This window comes from Anguilla rostrata, chromosome 4 (genome assembly GCF_018555375.3).
Source record: "Anguilla rostrata isolate EN2019 chromosome 4, ASM1855537v3, whole genome shotgun sequence".
In the NCBI taxonomy this organism is placed as follows: Eukaryota; Metazoa; Chordata; class Actinopteri; order Anguilliformes; family Anguillidae; genus Anguilla; species Anguilla rostrata.
This window is the reverse complement of record NC_057936.1, coordinates 22,891,340-22,909,744: the sequence shown is the minus strand read 5'-3', so window position 1 is coordinate 22,909,744 and position 18,405 is coordinate 22,891,340. Positions and strand designations below refer to the sequence as shown.

Below are 18,405 nucleotides of genomic sequence, written 5' to 3'. Positions count from 1 at the left end.
CTTAGTGGCTCGTCATGTTAAGAAGCTGGGGCCCAGTGTAGTTAATGCCTCATGGCCCGTCATTGCATCCTGACTGTGCCAATGCCAGCTGTGGACAGTCTTGCAGGGTCATGCGTAATTAGCCATAGCATTGCCTCGGGAGGGTTTCAGTTGGTAAGATTTTCCTTGCAGTGCAGTATTACTAGTGACTCCTCTGATTGTGGGAGTGTTTGGTGTTTGCTGGTGTCAAATGCGCATATGCCCCAAGTGCAGTTCTGAGAGAGAGGAGGGTAGGGCGTGGAGCTTGGCTGGTGGACTGCACAGTGGATAGAAGTGGTGGTTAGCAGAATTTATTTAGCCGGAGAGCTACATGCTTGCCTGTGCCCTCGTAAATTGCGGGATCGTGCTGCCTTGATGCTCTGGACCTATGAATATAATTAGCCTGAATGTAATTGTCTTAAGTGAGTAAACTTTTCATGACCAGAATTTTCTACATTTTTTTTTTTTTTTTTTGCGTGTTTCTTGTTTCTTGTTAAAGGTCATATCTTGTCCATACCAGTCAACAGAATTTGTATTTGTATTTTCTGTTGTGACATAGGTGTTGCTGCATGCTTTTTTGGGTGGGAGTCAAATGCATTTCTATATGGGCTCATGGTTGATAGAAACTCCAGAATGCATAGACTTTGCAGGAGTCCAGTTAAATCCATTGAACCGAGATGGAGTCGCAGCAAGTGCACTTGCTGAGCTGGTTTAAAGGCAGGAAATGGTCAACTAAAAAAAGCAGACACACTTCAATTGCAAGCACAGGGCAGAAGTGTGCTGTGGTGCTGGTGGCCGCAGTGGCTGAGGCGCCGCATTTGGGTGTGAAAAGGGGAAACGATTGTTTCAATGTTAAGTGTATCCATCTGAGTTAAAATGGGAAGTGCATGTTTCCATATTACTGATTTTAGGAAGTCGCACTGAAACAGTGTTACTTACTGTAGGTGAGCTGCGAATCTGCAGTGCGACAAGTGGCAGAGAAACAGGATGGCCGTCTCTAGACTCCAGACTCTTTTTGCCCCGTTCACTGTATCTCTGCTATGTCTGCAAATGCCTGCATTTTCCCTGCTCCATTCACACCTGTTCCACAGTTGCTGTAAATTGACCCGTCTTTGTTATGGCTAGCCTAATGCACAAAAAATAGCCGGGAGCACAATGCAGCCATCGGGCATCATCCCCGATCCACATCAAAGCCAAAGGGTGTAATAATGACAGTGTTTTACTGGACGTGGGTGCTGAGCTGCAGTGATGTCAGTGCCTTTTTTATCAATTCAAGCTGAATTTATTGCTTTTCAGGAAAAGCAGTTGAGAAAAGGAACGCATTCTGTTTGGTCATGTGAGTTATTTTCTGTGTTTTTGATTGGGCTGGATGGTAGCTGAGTGAGGGATGAAAAAGCCTGGTCTAATTGGGTTTTTGTGCAAAGTAGTCCCAGTTTGTTAGGCAGCTCGATGTGCAGGTGCAAGGCTAGCTGATCATTATTAGACAGAATAAATTTGTAAGCACGTTTGGCTGCACTGTGCAGCACTATGAATTAACTTGCGCATTTTCTGATTCAACCTGCAGCCTCATAAGTTCTTTTGAATGAGGTGGAAAGGTTTTTTTTTTTCTTTCTTTTTTTTCTTGAAACTCAACTGTGACCTTCCAAGAGTACCAAAATGCAAAGTTGGATTAGCTTTCTGTTCTACCACTTGACCTCTTTCTTTCTCAAACTACCCAGTTCAGTATTGAAACCTTGGAGCATTTTTTCACTATGCATTTACTGGGAGGCACAAGGTTACAAATTGCTGTAATCTAACAACAAGCACCTTTATTCACTTGTATGGGAAGCATTATGCTGCTGGTTAGACCGTTCATATGCGCATATTCTTTTCTATTTAGTTAAGTGTCCTGTAACTCTAAAATAGAACGGTGTATGTATAAGCTCTAATGTTATTTGTTAATGATCTGACCCGCGTTGCAAAAGAGCAAGCACTGTTTATCTTCTGTTTGTTCAGGCTGCCTGTTGGACATCTTAAATGGCCAGTGGTATTTGGTTGCATGTGAGGAGGTGGTATGCAATGAAAATGTATCTGTTAATATATGGGGAAAATAAAAATAGAACTGTATAAATATGTGAATGGTAGCAGAGGGGCGTTGCTTTCATAGTGGTGAGCCTGGGCTTGTCATGACTAGTGTGAACGCAGTACAGGGGTGGTACTTTGTTCCTGTAGGGTTTCTCTTACCATGCTTGTCTGGCAGTTGGTGCCGTTGGTACACTGTAACTGCTGGGCCTTCATTCCAGCCTAAATAGAAGAGACCCAGCGGCTCCTAGGTTCCCATCGCTCCACACAGTACCGTCGGGTATTAAGAACTTGGTTCAGTCCTTTGTGTTTGTTCCTTTTTGGATCAAAGTACAATGTGACATTTTTTCACGAGTGCCGCAGCATATGGATTATACCTCGTCGGCTTGCAGTGCACCGTTTCCTTCACGATTGAAATGGAGGACTTGCCGTTAGTTAATATTCCACTGTTATTAAACGTCTCAGCTGACGGACTTCAAAACAGAAGTCTTTATGTCTTAGGACCTCGTCCTCACCAAAGTTTAGAAAATGGAATAAAGGGCTACTTTCTAGGCAATGTCATTCATTTACTTGACGCTGAACACTTTATACTTGCTCCCTTTGATGTAGGAATCAAGGAAGGTTTTAAACATCAGCGCTAATCCCTCATTGTGTAAAGACTCTTGTGCCCTGAATTTACCTTTTTGTGAGCATACACACTGTTTGTGCTTTTTGTCTTGCAGAAACTGAGAGGGGCTCACATAATACATTGTCAAAAGGGATCAGAGTTTCAGCTTGCTCGAGGCTCTTTGTTCTTCGAGTCGAAGAACTCTTAAAACCTCATCCCTGCCACAGTGTATGCCACTGACAGTCATGTGACCATTGTGTCCTTCTAAGTATATCCTGAGCACTAATGAGGATCTCTCTCGCATTCCTAGTGCAGATGTGATGCATTTAAGCAGCGATTTTGAACCTGAGCGTGTTGGCAAGCTTTCATTCATCATGGTTGTTTTAAGAGTAAGGTTAGCACTGCGGGACAGGTTTCAATCATCGTTTTTTAAGTACTAACGAACAATGAGATTATCTTCTCTGCTGTCAAATAATGCCAATTAATTTAATTTCAGTGAAAAACTATTGGTCCCCAAAGCTCATCAACAGTTCTTTTCTGTTCTTTCTCTGCAGGTCTTGCCATTGGAGGATTTGAAAGGTTGTGGGGAAAAAAGGAAGCTGCGTTTAGGAGCGAGTGAAAGCTGCACAGCCCGTCCCGCCCTCCCCCCGTCAGCAGGCTTACCGTGGAGGCAGGAGCAGAGTGCTTTCAGTTTTCGTACCCCCTGCAAGTGTCAGGCTTTTCCAAAGAGCATGTTGCCAATGCTGTCCCTCTGCTCCATTATTTGGTTAAACCGGGGATTCAAACTGAGGAAAGTGCTTTACACTGCAAACACAGGCCAGCTCTGAAGCCTTTTCAACTCCTGTTCAACAGCTCAGCCAGCTAGGCAAGGCTTCACAAGTTTCACTCGGTATATCGGTTATAAACATTGAGAATATTCTCCCTGTCGCCGTCTGTCTCCACCGCCCTCTTCTCAACTCCCTCTTCTCGACGCCCTCTTCGTTGAGAGAAGCCGTTGTGGGTGTCATTCTTTTCTGTCCCAGCGACGAAGATCGTTGCCGTTACATAATCTGAAAATGGCTGCAGAGGGCTTCCAGTATCGTGCCCTGTACGCATACAACAAGGACTTGGAGGACGACATCGACCTGCTGCCTGGCGACATCCTGACCGTCTGCAAGGCGTCGCTGCTGTCGCTGGGCTTCGGGGAGGGGGTGGAAGAGCACCCCGAACTCGTGGGCTGGATAGTGGGAGTCAATGAGCGCACCAAGCAGAGGGGGGACTTCCCAGGGACCTACGTGCAGTACGTGGGGCCTGTGAAGATGCCTGCCACGCCCAACCAGCCACGGCTCCAAAGACCGCTTCCAGCTGCCCCGAGACCAGAGCCACCACCAGCAGAGCAAGGTAGGGTTCCACCTCAATGCCATATTATAGGCTATTAAATGGGAGTTCGTCCGGAACATGACAGCAGTTTACTTAAGAGTTATCCAAAAATCTTCAACTGTTGGGTGTGAAAATGGTGAGTATGGATTAATGAGGGGTAGCGGTTCTTCAAGAGGTTGGTCCTGTGAAGGTTAGCAGGAGAATTTGATTTTATGGTAATTAAGCTTCTTGGTAAGTTAGAACAAGACAGTCACTTTCAAGTCTTAAAATTGTTGGAAGTGATTTACACAAGGAGTTGCCAGTTTGAATTGAATAAGGATGTCTGTTGGAGACAGATTAATGACTGCTGTCAGAACAGTGGGAATGAGCAAAGAAGTTTTCTTGGAAGACATGCATCTTGGCCGCAGAATAGTGCATTTGGTTTTGAGGGATGTACGCCACACTGCATTTCCAAATGTGAGGGAAGTAATAGGCGTGTCACACGCAAACCTTCAGTGATACATTGTTCAGGAAGGCAAAGTCAGCCGCGCAAAGTTCAGAACATTGAAAGCAGACGGGCAAGTGTAAGCACGGGTGGAGTGTAGTAGCTGCTTGAAAATATTTTGAATTATTATATTATTTAAATTATTTAAATAAAAAAAATAAAGAACTCTGACTGATGTGTATCCAGTTCCATAGTGGAAATGCTATTCAAGAAGATTCAACTTTTCTAATAAAGGTATGCATTAATATTTTCTTTAGTTGCATTTTTATTCTTCACTTGAGTAAGTATTCCTGTTAACAGATGTTTAAATAACTGCTTATTTAACTGTGATTGCGTCAGTTTGGCTTCTCACCCTTGGCTTCACAGACGTTTGTCAGTTGTGAAATGGACAGTGCTTTGTCAGTATTTCTCCTGTGGTCTAGGGTTTGGAGAGGTTGGTTGGAGCATGTCTTTTGCCTTTGGGGAGTGCTAACATTTGGCAGCTTTGACGCACACTACATAGTTATCAGAAGATTAGCCATTTTTACCTCTGGTACCATTTTTACCTCGGGTAACTTTAAATTTCTTTGAACATGTCTAGACTATAGCTTGGCTCCTGCCTCTACTGTATATCAATCATAAAGTAGCACTCCCATCAACCACCCTAAATCTGCTAAATAACTGTTGGCATAACCCAGTGGTAACCAACCGTGTTTCTGAAGATCTACCATCCTGTAGGTTTTCGTTTCAGCCATACCTGACTCTGCTAATTAGCAGCTCAACAAGATCTCTAGCTGTTGAATGAGGTGCGCTTTGTTAGCGTTGCAATAAAAACCTATGGGATGGTAGATCTTCAGGAACTTAAGGGTTGATTTACCACTGGCATAACCACTCTGAAGTCAAATCTAGTTGTAAATTAGCTGAGCATGGTATCTCTCAGGAGAGCCATTGCCTGGCACAGGTGCATTTTTCCTAGCTTAAAAAAATTAATGAACAAAACCAGAAACAATAGCAACTTAGTCTGAGCAAGAGTTAATCATATTTATTGATAAAAATTGATTTGATTTGATAATGTATTAGCCTACATGGCTTCAGACAAGCTTAATTTGTTGAAACAGCTGGGCTGGAATTGTTGGTCTAATGTCAAAATGCCAAATGTCACCACCCAATCATTTCAATGTATGAAATGTGAGAGTTATAACGGCCAGGTCATGACATTATATTTTCCTAGAAATTAAATTGGACCTGCACAAGTAGCAGCTGCTCATGATTGAGTGTGTTAGGGGGATTATGAGGGCAACTGTACTAAAATAAATCTCTGAAAAGCATAAATTTTCCATTATAATGTCAATAACTCGATCACAGCCTTCAAGGTTGACCATAGTTGATATTTTCCAAGTGAGCAAGCCTTTTCCACAGTCAGTCTGTGTATATGTGTTTGATTCCATGGGTTTCTCATTCATATGGTTTTGTGAACAAGTATAGATAAATTATATTGCCACTGTACTAAACTCATTGCGACAGGTGTTCTGCATTTTTTGAATTACCTGGTTAGATGGCCACAAATACCACCTAAAGAACCTCCTTTTATTATTTTAGGTTTATAAATATTTAAAGTACAGTATGTTTTGCCATTCCGTTCAGTGTGAGCTTACCTGTAAAAACCATAGACAGAATTGTCCCGTAGTGATAATCAACTAGGCTAAGCTGTACAGGACGCACCTATGCTTAAGGCTCTTGCTTATGTAAGTCAAACTAGAGCCTTGCATTGAGCATGCACCAACAAATTTAAAATCGCGGAGGGAGAAATTCAGATTAAAGTGCTACCCTGGATTGGGAATATAAGCTTCTTCCAAATAAATTATTATTTTATACCGCACTAGATGTGATAAGTTGTACGGTGCAAGATTTTCTACACTCACTTGAGAATAGTTAGGCCTAGATGATGGAAAGATTTATGTTCCCATCCATCTGGCTAGTCTAGTCAAATGCAATCAGTATTAACAAATTATACACCAGTCTTAACCATCACGTTAGCTTTCAGTACGACCCACAATAAAAGCTATCTTTAACAGAACGTGCGCTTAAAGATTGTTTAAATAACTAAATCAGTGCATTGCAGATGTTTGCCATGAATATTCTCATGTGTCAGTGCGGAGAACAAAGAGTAGGCTATTTTTATCCACAATTTTAAATAACGTTGATAAAATCTTCCATGAAAATAAAATTACCAATGCAAATAAAATGGCTGTATCTAATGATATTTAGGCTATCATTATGTGGATATAGTGTGCTTATATTAATTTAATAATGTCAACGTTGAAGCTCTGCTAATGTACTTTTGCTTATTTTTTTAACTTTTTTTATTTTTGCAATTGCAATTACAAAATAACAGTATTGGCAGTGTGGCAATAGCTACACTTGTGTATGCTTACGCACCATATTCCACCAGTTCAACCAAACACTGTTGCCAGCTTCTGTTGTTTTTTTTGGTTTTTTTTGCAGTGCTAAATAAAATAAACCAGTGGCTTAGTAATGATGGGCGGCCATCTGTCCAAGTCACAGAACTGTCTGTGGTTGAAGTTCATTCTCCTTTACCGAACCCTTGTTGGTTTCTGTGTTTGGTGCTACAGTCGTTATCACTTCAGTGTTTTCCGATCAGAGCTGGAGAGTCTGAATCTGCGCTCTCCACTAGTGTTTTGTTTCACTAAACGAACATTTGGAGCAGGGGTAGGTATAGAAACGTTTGTTGGCGGCGCGTTGTTCGTTTGATTTCGGCCGAGTTCACCTTCTCCCACTGAGGAAACGAGAGCGAGAGGGCAAAGTGGATGACAGATGGGATGAGCACACAATGCGCACCCAGTGCTCATGGGAGTTGTAGTATCATGTAGTATCACCATGCATTGACTTAGGCTAACTATTTCAGATGTCTTTTGTAAACTACAATAATTTTTAAAAATAGAAAATTCTACCGACAGCACACCAAAGTGGCTAGTAAGAGTGAACAAATTAGGCTACATGCCACTGCCGAATTCTACCTACGTTTGGCGGGTGTTAATGTCAAGCCCTGGTCATGTTATTGATCTTGCGTGTGCTAAAGGTTTCTGTAAGTCTGGCCCGGCATGATAGAAAGTGGACGCTAATTTCCATAAGTTTGGCATCCAGCGCCCGGCGCCCTTGCTGATTTGATTATTTATAGGAATGTTCTCAACAGTGGAGTATTTCATCCATTTTGACAGTTTGATTTTTATTTCTGGGAATTTCTCTGTGGCAGTTGCTCAGTAGGCTACCTAAAAAGTTGCTAACTTGCACAGAGTATTAATTTAACGTGCATTCTGTCCGGTGTGCTGCTGAGCCCAAAGCCAGTTTCGTAAATCATCCAATGAGCAAGGGCGCCAGGAACCCAGGCCGAGGCCACAGGCGTCCATTTTCAGATGAGAAGCAGTGGCTTACTTATGGAATTTTTTATAGGTGTTCTTGTGGAACACGGTACACAATAAATTACTGAAATTATTGAGAAGCGATTGATGACTCTACTGAACAATGGTCTGTCTGTTCCTTGTTTCACAGACCCGACAGATTTAACGTGAGTTCGTGTTTTTGTCTGCATGCCTTCTAGGATCAGCTTCGTAATCTTGACTTCATCAGTGTGTGCTGCTAAACCCTCTGAAGATTTGTCATTGGGGCCACTTTACAGTCAGCCCCATTCCTCTTCCTATCAGCAAGCGAAGCTACAGTAACTTAGCGAATTGTCGAATATTAAGCAATGCTGGCCAGTATTTTTAAACATTTTTGGGATCAGAGCAATGTGATACTTTGCATTTACAGGTTAAGGAACAAAGAGATATGTATGCTTGGAACAAATGTACTTTCATTCATCATTTGTCCTAGCAGAGGAAGTAGTTTGCTAACAATTCTTCAGATTATTTTTTTCTAGAGCCTACATTAGCATGGTGGGATCTTGACCAGATTTGTTTTTAAAGCTTTTTTTCTAAACTCAAAGGTCCTTATGATCTAACCCATCAGACAGGGAGAAGCTGAAAGAAACCTCGAAGCTTTTTAGCAGAATTTTAGACAGACTTGTGGCTTGTATCTTTGTATGCCATTACTGAAGTAATTGGCATCTATTATCAGTATGTTTTTAATTTTCTTCCTTCTTCACTTTGGCAACATATAGTCGTTGCTGGAAGATGTATTATCTGGATACGGAGAGGTTTTGTCTATATGGATTTGAGAAATCTTCCGAAACTACTTCCGTCTCCTCTGAACCTCTCTGGCAGCCCCAGAGTTTCTATTTCAAAGTTGGACAAATTCCGCTAAATCAAATTAAAGCAGCGGGGAGGCATGGGATGTTCAAATCCAGTAGACCTCCACGAGGGTTTTCAGAGGCTGGAGCACTGCTAGACGTCTCGTGTTTACTTCTCTGGTAAAGAAAAGAATGTGTGTTCCATCTCAAAAACAGGACAGCTCTGTTTGGGAGACAGGAGGCTGGAGCACTTGTTTCGCTTTTCTGAATAGATATGAATTTTCTTTTGTACATTTATTGGGCTAATGGCTTGGTCTCTCCATCTCACTTTCCTCTCCTTCATCCTGTTTTCTTTTTCTTCATTCTTGTCATATTCTCCTCTCTATTTGACTGTCCCATTTGACCATCTCTTACTCTCTCTTTCTCCCCATACTCACTTTTCTTTCTTTCCCCCATCCTGTTCTCTTTTTTTGTATTCTTCTCACTACTCTCTATTTGACCGTGCCATTCTCTTGGTTTTTTTATTTGCTCTCACGCAAACCTTTCCTCAGCCCTCCTTGCAATTTCATCCCCCCCCCCCGCCCCGCTCCCCGTTTCTACTCTGCCCTTCCTATTCATTCCCTCCCCCCCCCTTTTTTTCTCTTCTGCTTCTCTCCCGGTTTTCTTTCTTTTCCTGGCCAGCTTTAGTGCTCTCGCTCTGCTCCCGCTCAGTGTGTCCTCAGGGAAGCAGTAAATTGTGATTCCCTGAAAGCTCAGGCAGGGCCTCGGGCGAGTCTGGAGAAGGAACTTGTAGATCAGGTGGGGGCTTCTGCTGAGGTAGCACATTTTTCCTTGGTCATGTGACGCTGCTTCAATATTTGCCTTCTATTCATTCCCTTTAGGGGGGCAGGTCAGCTCGGTTCCTTTCCAAACCACAAGCTAGCTGGAGAAATGAAAATTGTACCTACATCTGCCCAGGAAATTTATAGCCGTTTGGGTCCGACTCATTTTCTATTCTCAAACGCAAACTCTTTCTCCTTCTCCTTGACTTATTCTGCCTGTGCACATTGTCTTTTTTTGTCATTCATGGTTCCCTTTCTCCTTTCCACTCCACCTGCATTCTTTTAAATATGAATAGTTTCATAGTTTTCAATAGTAGTATTTAATAGCAGTATTAGTTGCCTTTATAGTATAGTGATTAGACTTTCCTAACAAAGTCAACTGCCCCCCACCCGATTTCTTCTTTCTTTTTTTGTCTTTGTGGTATCCCATGAGTGGGATACCACAAAGTCAGTTTTTTAATGCGCACGAATATCTGTCCTTGTGTAAATGGATAACAGGGAAGATGTGATTTTGCTCATTTTGTGGTTTTCAAAAATAAAAACCATGTGGAATATGTGTGCGCAGTTTAAGCGTGTATACGGAAGTTCTTTGTGCAAGTGAGTGTCATGTTCGTGTGTGAAAGGAATCTCGTCGGGAGAGATTCCCCATGCAGATTTTGTTTCTCAGATCCAATCAGTAATCCTGTCCTGTTATTGGATGGACACAGGAACCTAACTTAGCATTTGGACACAAAGGTCACCGGCCTTGTTATATTTAGAGTGTCTGGGAGGGAAAAATATAGTGTGAGCAATGAACCTGATATGAAATCCAGTCTTTGGATGGGGGGGGGTATCAGTCTCCCTGTAAACTTTGCGCATGAACATATGTCAGGAAAAAATGTGTCACGCTGCAGCACGGCAGAGTTCAGAGGTCAGGTTCCACCAACCGACCCCCCCCCCCCACCCCACCCGTCCCTTTTTGTGCTCTCACTCTGGCTGTCTGAAGAAGTCATCCATAAGCTGACACCTCTACACAAATCCTCACGTCTTTGTTCCATATACATACCCATTTGGAAAGGTCTCCACACCGCCACTGGAAACTAGTGCTTAGAAATCTTCCAAAAGGGCTGGCAACTGCTTTTGAGTTGGAGGATGGCTACTTGTTTATACCCGCTGAAAATAATTCAGGAAACTGTCTGCTAATCTAGGGGAGGGGCATAGAGGTTCAGTTATGGTGTTTGCTTTGTCACACTCAGTATTTGACTTCTACTGCCCAGATAACCTTCATTTGCTTTTGCATGCATTTGCCCAACCCACCACGTTACATAACATTGAATTACGTTCAAGCCTTTAGCAGATGCTCTTATCCAGAGCGCCTTGCACAGCTTACATTTTACATACCATCCATTTGCTCTGCTGGATATTTACTGAAACAGTTCAGATTAAGTCCTTTGCTCAAGGGTACAAAAGCAGTACCCCACAGGGGAATCAAACCTACAACACAGTAAAGTGTCCAGTCTTAATTCAACTTTATCGAAGTACATGTGAGCTCAACAGGGACCATATGTACCCTGTAAGAATTGATTTAACACTGAACATTGTACTGTGAACCTTTACTAGTCCAATTCTCAAAACCTTATTGGTACACTGTCACTGCTATTGCGGTTAGCGTTAGGCTTTATTACAGCACGTATTTGCAAAGAAACACAGATTCCCAGAGCTCAGCCGAACTGCTCAGAACGGGAGGTGTTTCTAGGGGGCTGGTGTGTAACATCGCCGGCCTCTTGTCTCTGTTTGGACAGCCTGTTGATAGATTTGAGCTGCGCACTGGCATTCGTCCCTGGGTCGGGTTCGCCATGGAGACGAGCTGATGGCACATTACGCTCTTGAGGATTTGACGAAGTGGCGCAACACGCGCATTTTCGTTCCAGAACCTGCCGTGTCCAGCTGACTGCACGGCGAGGTCCATGAAAGCATTTTAACATGCTCACTGCTGTTCTGTGTCAGCTACTCTGCTCTTTTTCATCCTAATGGAGCACAGCACTGCTTTAATCTACCGTTATGCATGTGTATATATATATTGCTGTCCAGAAGAGAGCGCATAAAATTGCCTGTGGGGAAAAATAACAGCCTTGCAAAAATGATAAACGATATCTGTGTAGCATAAATGGCAGTCATGGGATGTGCTTCGAACAGTCCTTGTGGAGTTTTTGTGTTTCCACATGCAGAATTTTGAAAGAGCTGCGATTATGTTACACTTTGAGTATATTTTAATAAAATAATGGTTTGCAAGCTGTTGTAGCTATGGAAATCCAACTGAGGAAGATGAGCGTCTCTACAGACTTTGAATTGTCTAATGCCAGAGTCCTTACTTGGCCAAAGCAGATTTTGACAATTTTGAAACTTTATTTGGTAGCTGCTGGGTAGCTGTGGTGCAGGTACAAGACACATGGCCTCTGTTCGAATCTGGGCCGTGCCAGTGTGCCGGTAGCTCCACAGGCCAGTACTGTAGGGTTCAGTCGGGTAGGGGTCTGCGTTTCACCCTGTCTAGCGACAGCGTACTGGTCGATACAACGTACACGTAGACTGCCGCATATGAAAGGTCTTCCTCTGACTCCACTCTATGGGAGTTTAAGTGTAGTCTGCGGTGTGAAAAGAAGCAGCTGGCGACGCCACGCGTTTCAGAGGAGAACCGTGGTTGCCTACGCTCTCCCGAACCGGCGGTGGAGTTTGTGCGTGAACGCGGCTGCAGTTGCCAGTGAGCTTTGGGGCCGGCACTTTTTCCGTGTGCCACTTAGCTGACCTCTGCTTGGCTGCTCACCTTCTGAGCCATGCCTGTGCACACCACTCTTCTCAGCGTCTGCAGTGTCCTGTTTCTCCTCCTCATCCTCCTCACCCTCCAGGAATTCAGGCCGTATTTCAACGGCATCAATGTGCCACAAATGTACCGCTTTAAGTGGCTCCAACTTCCTTCTAAAGTCAAAATGTTCAGCCTAAATCAACCACTTTTACTATTATTATTTGCTTGCCTCAGCAATAATGTACGAAAGCTGAAATTTAAGTATTGTGACTGCTTTATTCAAAATAAATAAGACACTAGACATGGTAATCGTCAGAGTAAGTTATGGCTTCAGATTCTCAGTTGAAAGCTAAATGAAATTTGAATTAACTATCTTTTCAGAAAATGGTCATGTCTTCTTTTTATAGTTTGTCATATACAGTATTGGTAGGGATCTTGCATATCTACCCAATGTTAAGTAGCACGGTATGCTAATAACCAAGAAACCAAGATAAATGAGGGTTTCATTACAAACTTAAGGCCAGTGGTCTTGCTTCAGCTTTAAGAATTGTACAAATCTGAAGTAAGATTTTATTTTAAAAATGTATTTGATTTTATCCTTTAAAGCAGACGTGCAGAAATGTCTCCAACTGTGTGCTTTGTCACCTGATGATCCTTTGAAAAGATTAGAGCAGCCCGAGTCTAGGCTTGTGAGCTGTACTTTCGCAGACGGCCCAGCGTGAATAGGGCTTGCTGCTCTGATCACATGATTATAATTCTCTCATGCACTGCTTCCCAGGGCATGTCGACTTGCTGGCCTTGCCAGAATGCGGATTGCTTAGGAGGCTGTAATTGGGTAATGATTAGTTGGTTCCCTCTCCAAAAACCCAGGATGGCTTCAGGGCCACAGCTGCTTTTCCAGAAAGTCATATTCCTTTGCACGAAACCCTGAATACTGGGCACTGCTCTCACTTTCTGTGTGTGTGTGTGTGTGTGTGTGAGAAAGAGAGACTGTGTGCGTGTGAGTGATAGAGTGTGTGAATGTGTGTGTGTGAAAGAGAGAATGTGTGTATGTGTGTGTGTGTGAAAGAGAGTGTATATGTATGTGTGTGTTTGTGTGTGTGTAAGAGAGTGAGAGTGTGTCTGTGTGAGTGTTTGTTTTTGTGTGTGTGAGAGAGAGAGCAAGAGAGAGAAAGTGTGAGAGTGCGTGTGTTTATGTGTGTGTAAGAGAAAGAGAGTGAGTGTGTGTGTGTGTGTGTGTGTGAGTGAGTGAGTGTATTTGTGTGTGTGTGCACGTACAAAAGAGAGAGCGGCAGTACATGAGAGAAAATCCAATCTGAGACAGACCGGTCCAGAGACAGGAAAGCCGGTGTATTTCCCATCTGCAGAATTTCCTGTCTTAATTTCCTTTCATAATTCCTTTCATAATTGCAATCTTTATTTTAATTGCATAGGTTAGCACTTGAAAAAAGTCAAGTTTAATTCTTACAGTCCTATTGGTGAATAAAACCTGCTGCGAGTGTCCGTCCTCTCAGTATTGTGTGTTGCTGTGATCTAATTTAGGGCTATGAATGGGGTGAAAATGGGGTGCACTAAATGGCAGGGGGAGAATGGGGTGCACACAGAATTTAGTTTCTGCTCCGTCTCCGTGCTTGCGTTCTCCCCTGCACAGCTGTTGCTCGTACAGCAGCGCCCAGCGAAGTGCGTTTGTATTCCTACCTTCCCTCTTATCTGCACTCATCTACATGAGAGGCTGCAGGGCAGGGGGTGGGGGAGGGCGGAGACGGGGCCTGCTTGACTACACAAGGAAAGTGTGGAAATGAGAAGTATTTTCAGCGAGGGGGGGGGGTTGGGCATTACCAGAACGGGCGGCAGGGGGAAAGGGGGGGGAGGGGGGTGGCGAGGAGCGAAGGCAGGAGGTTGGGGGGGGGGGTTTGCGAGCGAGAGGGAGAAGCGAGAGCAAAGTTTCCATGTTTAACGTGCAGTGGAGAGGTGGAATGTGCTGACACGGCGCTTTGTCTGAACTCCAAAATTAATAATCAGACGTGGTTTAGCCTCGCACTGCCAGGAGGCGCGGGGTGCCAAGTTCTCTGCTTTTTGCGGCGGGTCCCAAAATGAGGCTCTGGCAAAGCGCCACCAGGATTTTGCCTGTTCAGGATTTTTTCTTTTTTTTTTTTATGAAATCCTTTATTGCGCTGAGGCACTAGCGAGACCTTCCTCACGCAAAGAGCCGTAGCCAAGCAGGCCCCTGTGCGCAGTGGAATCGAGGGAGGGTGGGGCTGCTGAAGAAAGAGAAAGACGCACAGAGACCTTTTCGCTGATAAAGACTATTTGATTACTCACAGCAGTGTCGCATGGCATCTTTTCATAGTTCTATAAATTTTTATGATTTTAAAAGGCACAACATTTTTGAGACTTCAGTGGTGTTAAAGAATTAAGGTTTAGTGACTGTATATAACCCATATGAACCTTATGAACATAGTCATACTCGTGTCCACACCAGGTTTAGTGACTGTATGTAACTCATATGAATGTATTGGTTATTACTTGATAACATTGTCCCATAATGGAATATTCACCTGTGACTGGAGAGTTGTATCCCTTATTTATTTACTCGCTCATTTCAGATACGTCCGTTCCGGATTTGAGCAAGCAGTTTTCACCCTCAGAAAATGCGCCACCTGTCCTGGTGAATTTGGTGGAGGCCATTGAGAAGAAAGGTAAGATTAGAAGGCAGCTGTGTTGCGTGACTGTATGTGTGCGTGCGTGCGTACCTGCGGTCACGGGTGCGTGTGTGTGTTTTGGGGAGGCAGGATGCAGATGTTATTGAAGTCTGTTACTATCTGAAAACATTTGGTATTTTTTGCAGTTTTAATGCATAATTTGTGCCTGTGTTGTGTGATACAAAGTGAATTCGGCCCATTTTACTCATTATGAAAGTGCAAATTCCACTTTGCAAATCAAAAACAAAATGGCTTTGAAAGGGCTGCATTTTTCGGACAGCTAACATGGTTGGTCTTGATTTCTTGTGTGTCAAAATTGAGCTTTTTTGAAACTAGTTTGTGTTCTAACAACTAGTTAGAATAAGTGGTCTGAAATGTAGCTTAAAGGCCACATTTGACTGAATAACTAGCTACATTCTGCAGTGTGCCTAGCATACTAGTTGTGCATATTAATGTAGGCCTGTATGTCATCATACAGCAGGAATGAAAAGCCTTTATACATTGTTATGTATTGGTAGTGCATGTCGACTGTGTACCTCAAATATTCATGCAAATATTAGAACAAAATACCTTTGAAAATTAGTTCCAAGAGTTCATGATTTTATCCACTTATTAGAAAGTGTCATCCCCTGGATGGATGCACACAGACATCCTTTCTCCATTGCACATCGAGAATTGATAATGCTCTTTTAAAATAGAATGAGCTTTTAGCAGGTCATACGCACAGCGACACTCTGCACTCGCAGCGGTGTCTGGAAACCCCCGTTGGATGCTCGTCTCACGTCTTTCTGTGGCTTTGCTGTACATCCCATTTGCAACGATGGTGTGACTCAGCAGAAAGTTAAATCTGCTCAGCCTGAGCCTGTCCCCGTGTCCCCAGCCTAAACCCCTCATTCATCCTCCACCAGCGGAGCATTTCTTCTTGCCCAAACTGCTTTGCGGTGATAGATAGGATCGGTTATGCTTCTTTCCGTCTTCCTGTGGCTTCAGTGCTACATGTTCTCTGGTGTGCTTTTTGTTTTTGTGAATGCAGCTCTTTTTGTGGATGTTTGATGTGGTGCACTAGCTAAATATCAAAACAATATTTTAAATAAAAACATTAGCATGGAAAAAAGATGGAAATCTTCAGTAACTAACTGCATTTTTTCAGTACAGGCTTTCCTCTGTTTTTGTGTTCAGTAGTAATTTTTTTTGATGCACAATTAGGTGTGCTGGAGTTTTTTAAAAATATGACCTCCTTTACTCAATAGCACACCATTAGCGGTGCACACGAATGTGCTGCTCAATTCGCCCGCATCCCCGCTGTTCCCGTGGCCTGACACGCAGCCCTGTGCAGATCCGCACGTGCGCCCCGCGCATGCCTTGTGCGTGCGGACGGGTCATTCACATTTATCTCGCACCTCTGCTCCTGAATGCCGGACGGTTATACTCCCGAGCCGTCTGGGCTGGCCCGTCTAGACTCGGCGCTCCTAAAAGTGTTCCTGGGCCCTCCGGGGGCCCGGACGGGCAGATCCGTGTCGAAAGTCTCCAGTCACTTCGGTCGGTGAACGGTGCGTGTATTTATATCCCAGGGCGCTGTATTTTTAATGTTTATACGCGTTACTGACCCACTAATCCCAGCACGCACGAGAGGACTATTTGAGGGTGGGTGAGCTAACCTGCCTCCTCGATCTGTCGCAGGTCTGGACTGCGAGACACTGTACAGGACGTCTGGCGGTCTGAGACAGAGCCTGAATCTCGGTAAGATCTCTACCCCGTCGCTCGCGCACAGACAGGGGGCTTTCCTTAGCATTGCAGGAACTGTGCTGTTGCAGTCACAATGCATTATATAATGGGCTTGGCTAGCGATCATGAGTCATCATGCATGTTAAAAATACTCCCGTCAAATCCTGTACGAAGGAGAATCTGAAGGATGAAGGCTTGACTGAGTCGTCTTGAGATCTAAACAGATAAAACTTCTTGCTAGCAAATTGTAAACTGTGTTTCACTTGCAGAATGCAGAGGAATTAGTTAGGTCTACGATAGGCTGCATGGATTTCGTCATGCCTGGCACTGGGAAGACATTAGCAGACAGTCCCCTACTGTACAGCTCGTGAGGCTCTGAGCTTGTGATCGCCCTGCCTGTGATGGGGCTATTCCTGGGAGAGATGGAAATTAGATCCTGCTACAAGGGCCGCACTTAGGGACAACAATGGCCTTCTTGTGACTAGCAAACCAGGATGAACCACGCTCTTTTTTTCTCTCTTTTTTTTGAAAGCTTGTTTCATCACTGTGAAATAGCATGGCCTTTGTTTCAGTAGAGAAACGGGCCAGGCTGTGTTAATGGCCCAGCGAGATTCCCGGCCCCGCTGTCTGCGGGACATTATGTCCGGGCCAATCTCACTTAAATTCATTTATTTTTAGGTGTTGTTTTTGTTGCTGTCATTCTCCGGTACTGGCCCTGGTTTCTTTTCTTGCACAATCATACACTGGATAGATTTCCGAGCTCTTGAGAATCGACGCGTTAGTGCAGCGTTTTGTCTATTTGATACCTTTCGGTGGACAGAGAGCTGGGCCCGCAGAGCGGCGTGTTCGCGAGGGCCAGCCAAAGTTCTGAGCGTGCAGCGACGTGGGCCAGCTGCTCGCAACATGCCCCGGCACGCACTCGGCGCTGGTCGCGCACGCCGACCCCGTCCAGGCGGCGTTCAGACAGCTGCTGTTTACTCGCGGGCGTGTCACCATTGTGCCGGGGTCTTCGCCGCGAGGCGGCGTTCAGCGGGGCTCTTGTGGCTCCTCGCGTGCTGAAGGAGGTTATTTTGAGGGGTCAGCTGACCGACCCGGGTCCTTGTCACCTGTCGCAGGACTAGCCTGGGCAGTTCCTCACGGAACGTTGCTGAGCACTGAATAGCAGGACAAGATCAGTTATATAGTCTGGGAGAGAATAGAGAGGCAGAACTGTCAGTGAAGCTCAAACGGTATAGTGCCTGTGAGAATAGAGCGGCTGAACTGTCAGTGAAGCTCAAACGGTATAGTGCCTGTGAGAATAGAGCAGCTGAACGGTCTGTGAAGCTCAAACGGTATAGTGCCTGTGAGAATAGAGCGGCTGAACGGTCTGTGAAGCTCAAACGGTATAGTGCCTGTGAGAATAGAGGGCATCTAGAACGTGTGAGTGAAGCTCAAACGTTATAGTGCCTGGAGAATAGAGAGTGACGACTGTAGAAGCTCAAACGGTTAGTGCCTGTGAGAATAGAGCGGCTGAACGGTCAGTGAAACTCAAACGGTATAGTGCCTGTGAGAATAGAGCGGCTGAACGGTCTGTGAAGCTCAAACGGTATAGTGCCTGTGAGAATAGAGCGGCTGAACTGTGTGA

The 18,405-nt window shown here is 44.3% G+C and overlaps 1 protein-coding gene across 2 annotated transcripts in view; it reads left to right on the top strand.

Annotated features, from left to right (window-relative positions):
- The window catches only part of pik3r2 (phosphoinositide-3-kinase, regulatory subunit 2 (beta)), a 37,372-nt gene that overhangs the window by 7,168 nt on the left and 11,799 nt on the right, over positions 1 to 18,405 (top strand). Inside the window, exons 2-4 of one of the 2 annotated variants that reach the window (XM_064331475.1) lie at positions 3,241 to 4,066; positions 14,961 to 15,053; positions 16,737 to 16,796. In XM_064331475.1, coding sequence (XP_064187545.1) covers positions 3,742 to 4,066; positions 14,961 to 15,053; positions 16,737 to 16,796 — 478 coding nt within the window. In that variant the 5' untranslated portion in view covers positions 3,241 to 3,741. The remainder of the gene's footprint in view (positions 1 to 3,240; positions 4,067 to 14,960; positions 15,054 to 16,736; positions 16,797 to 18,405) is intronic. The other variant, XM_064331476.1, reaches the window with a different exon arrangement.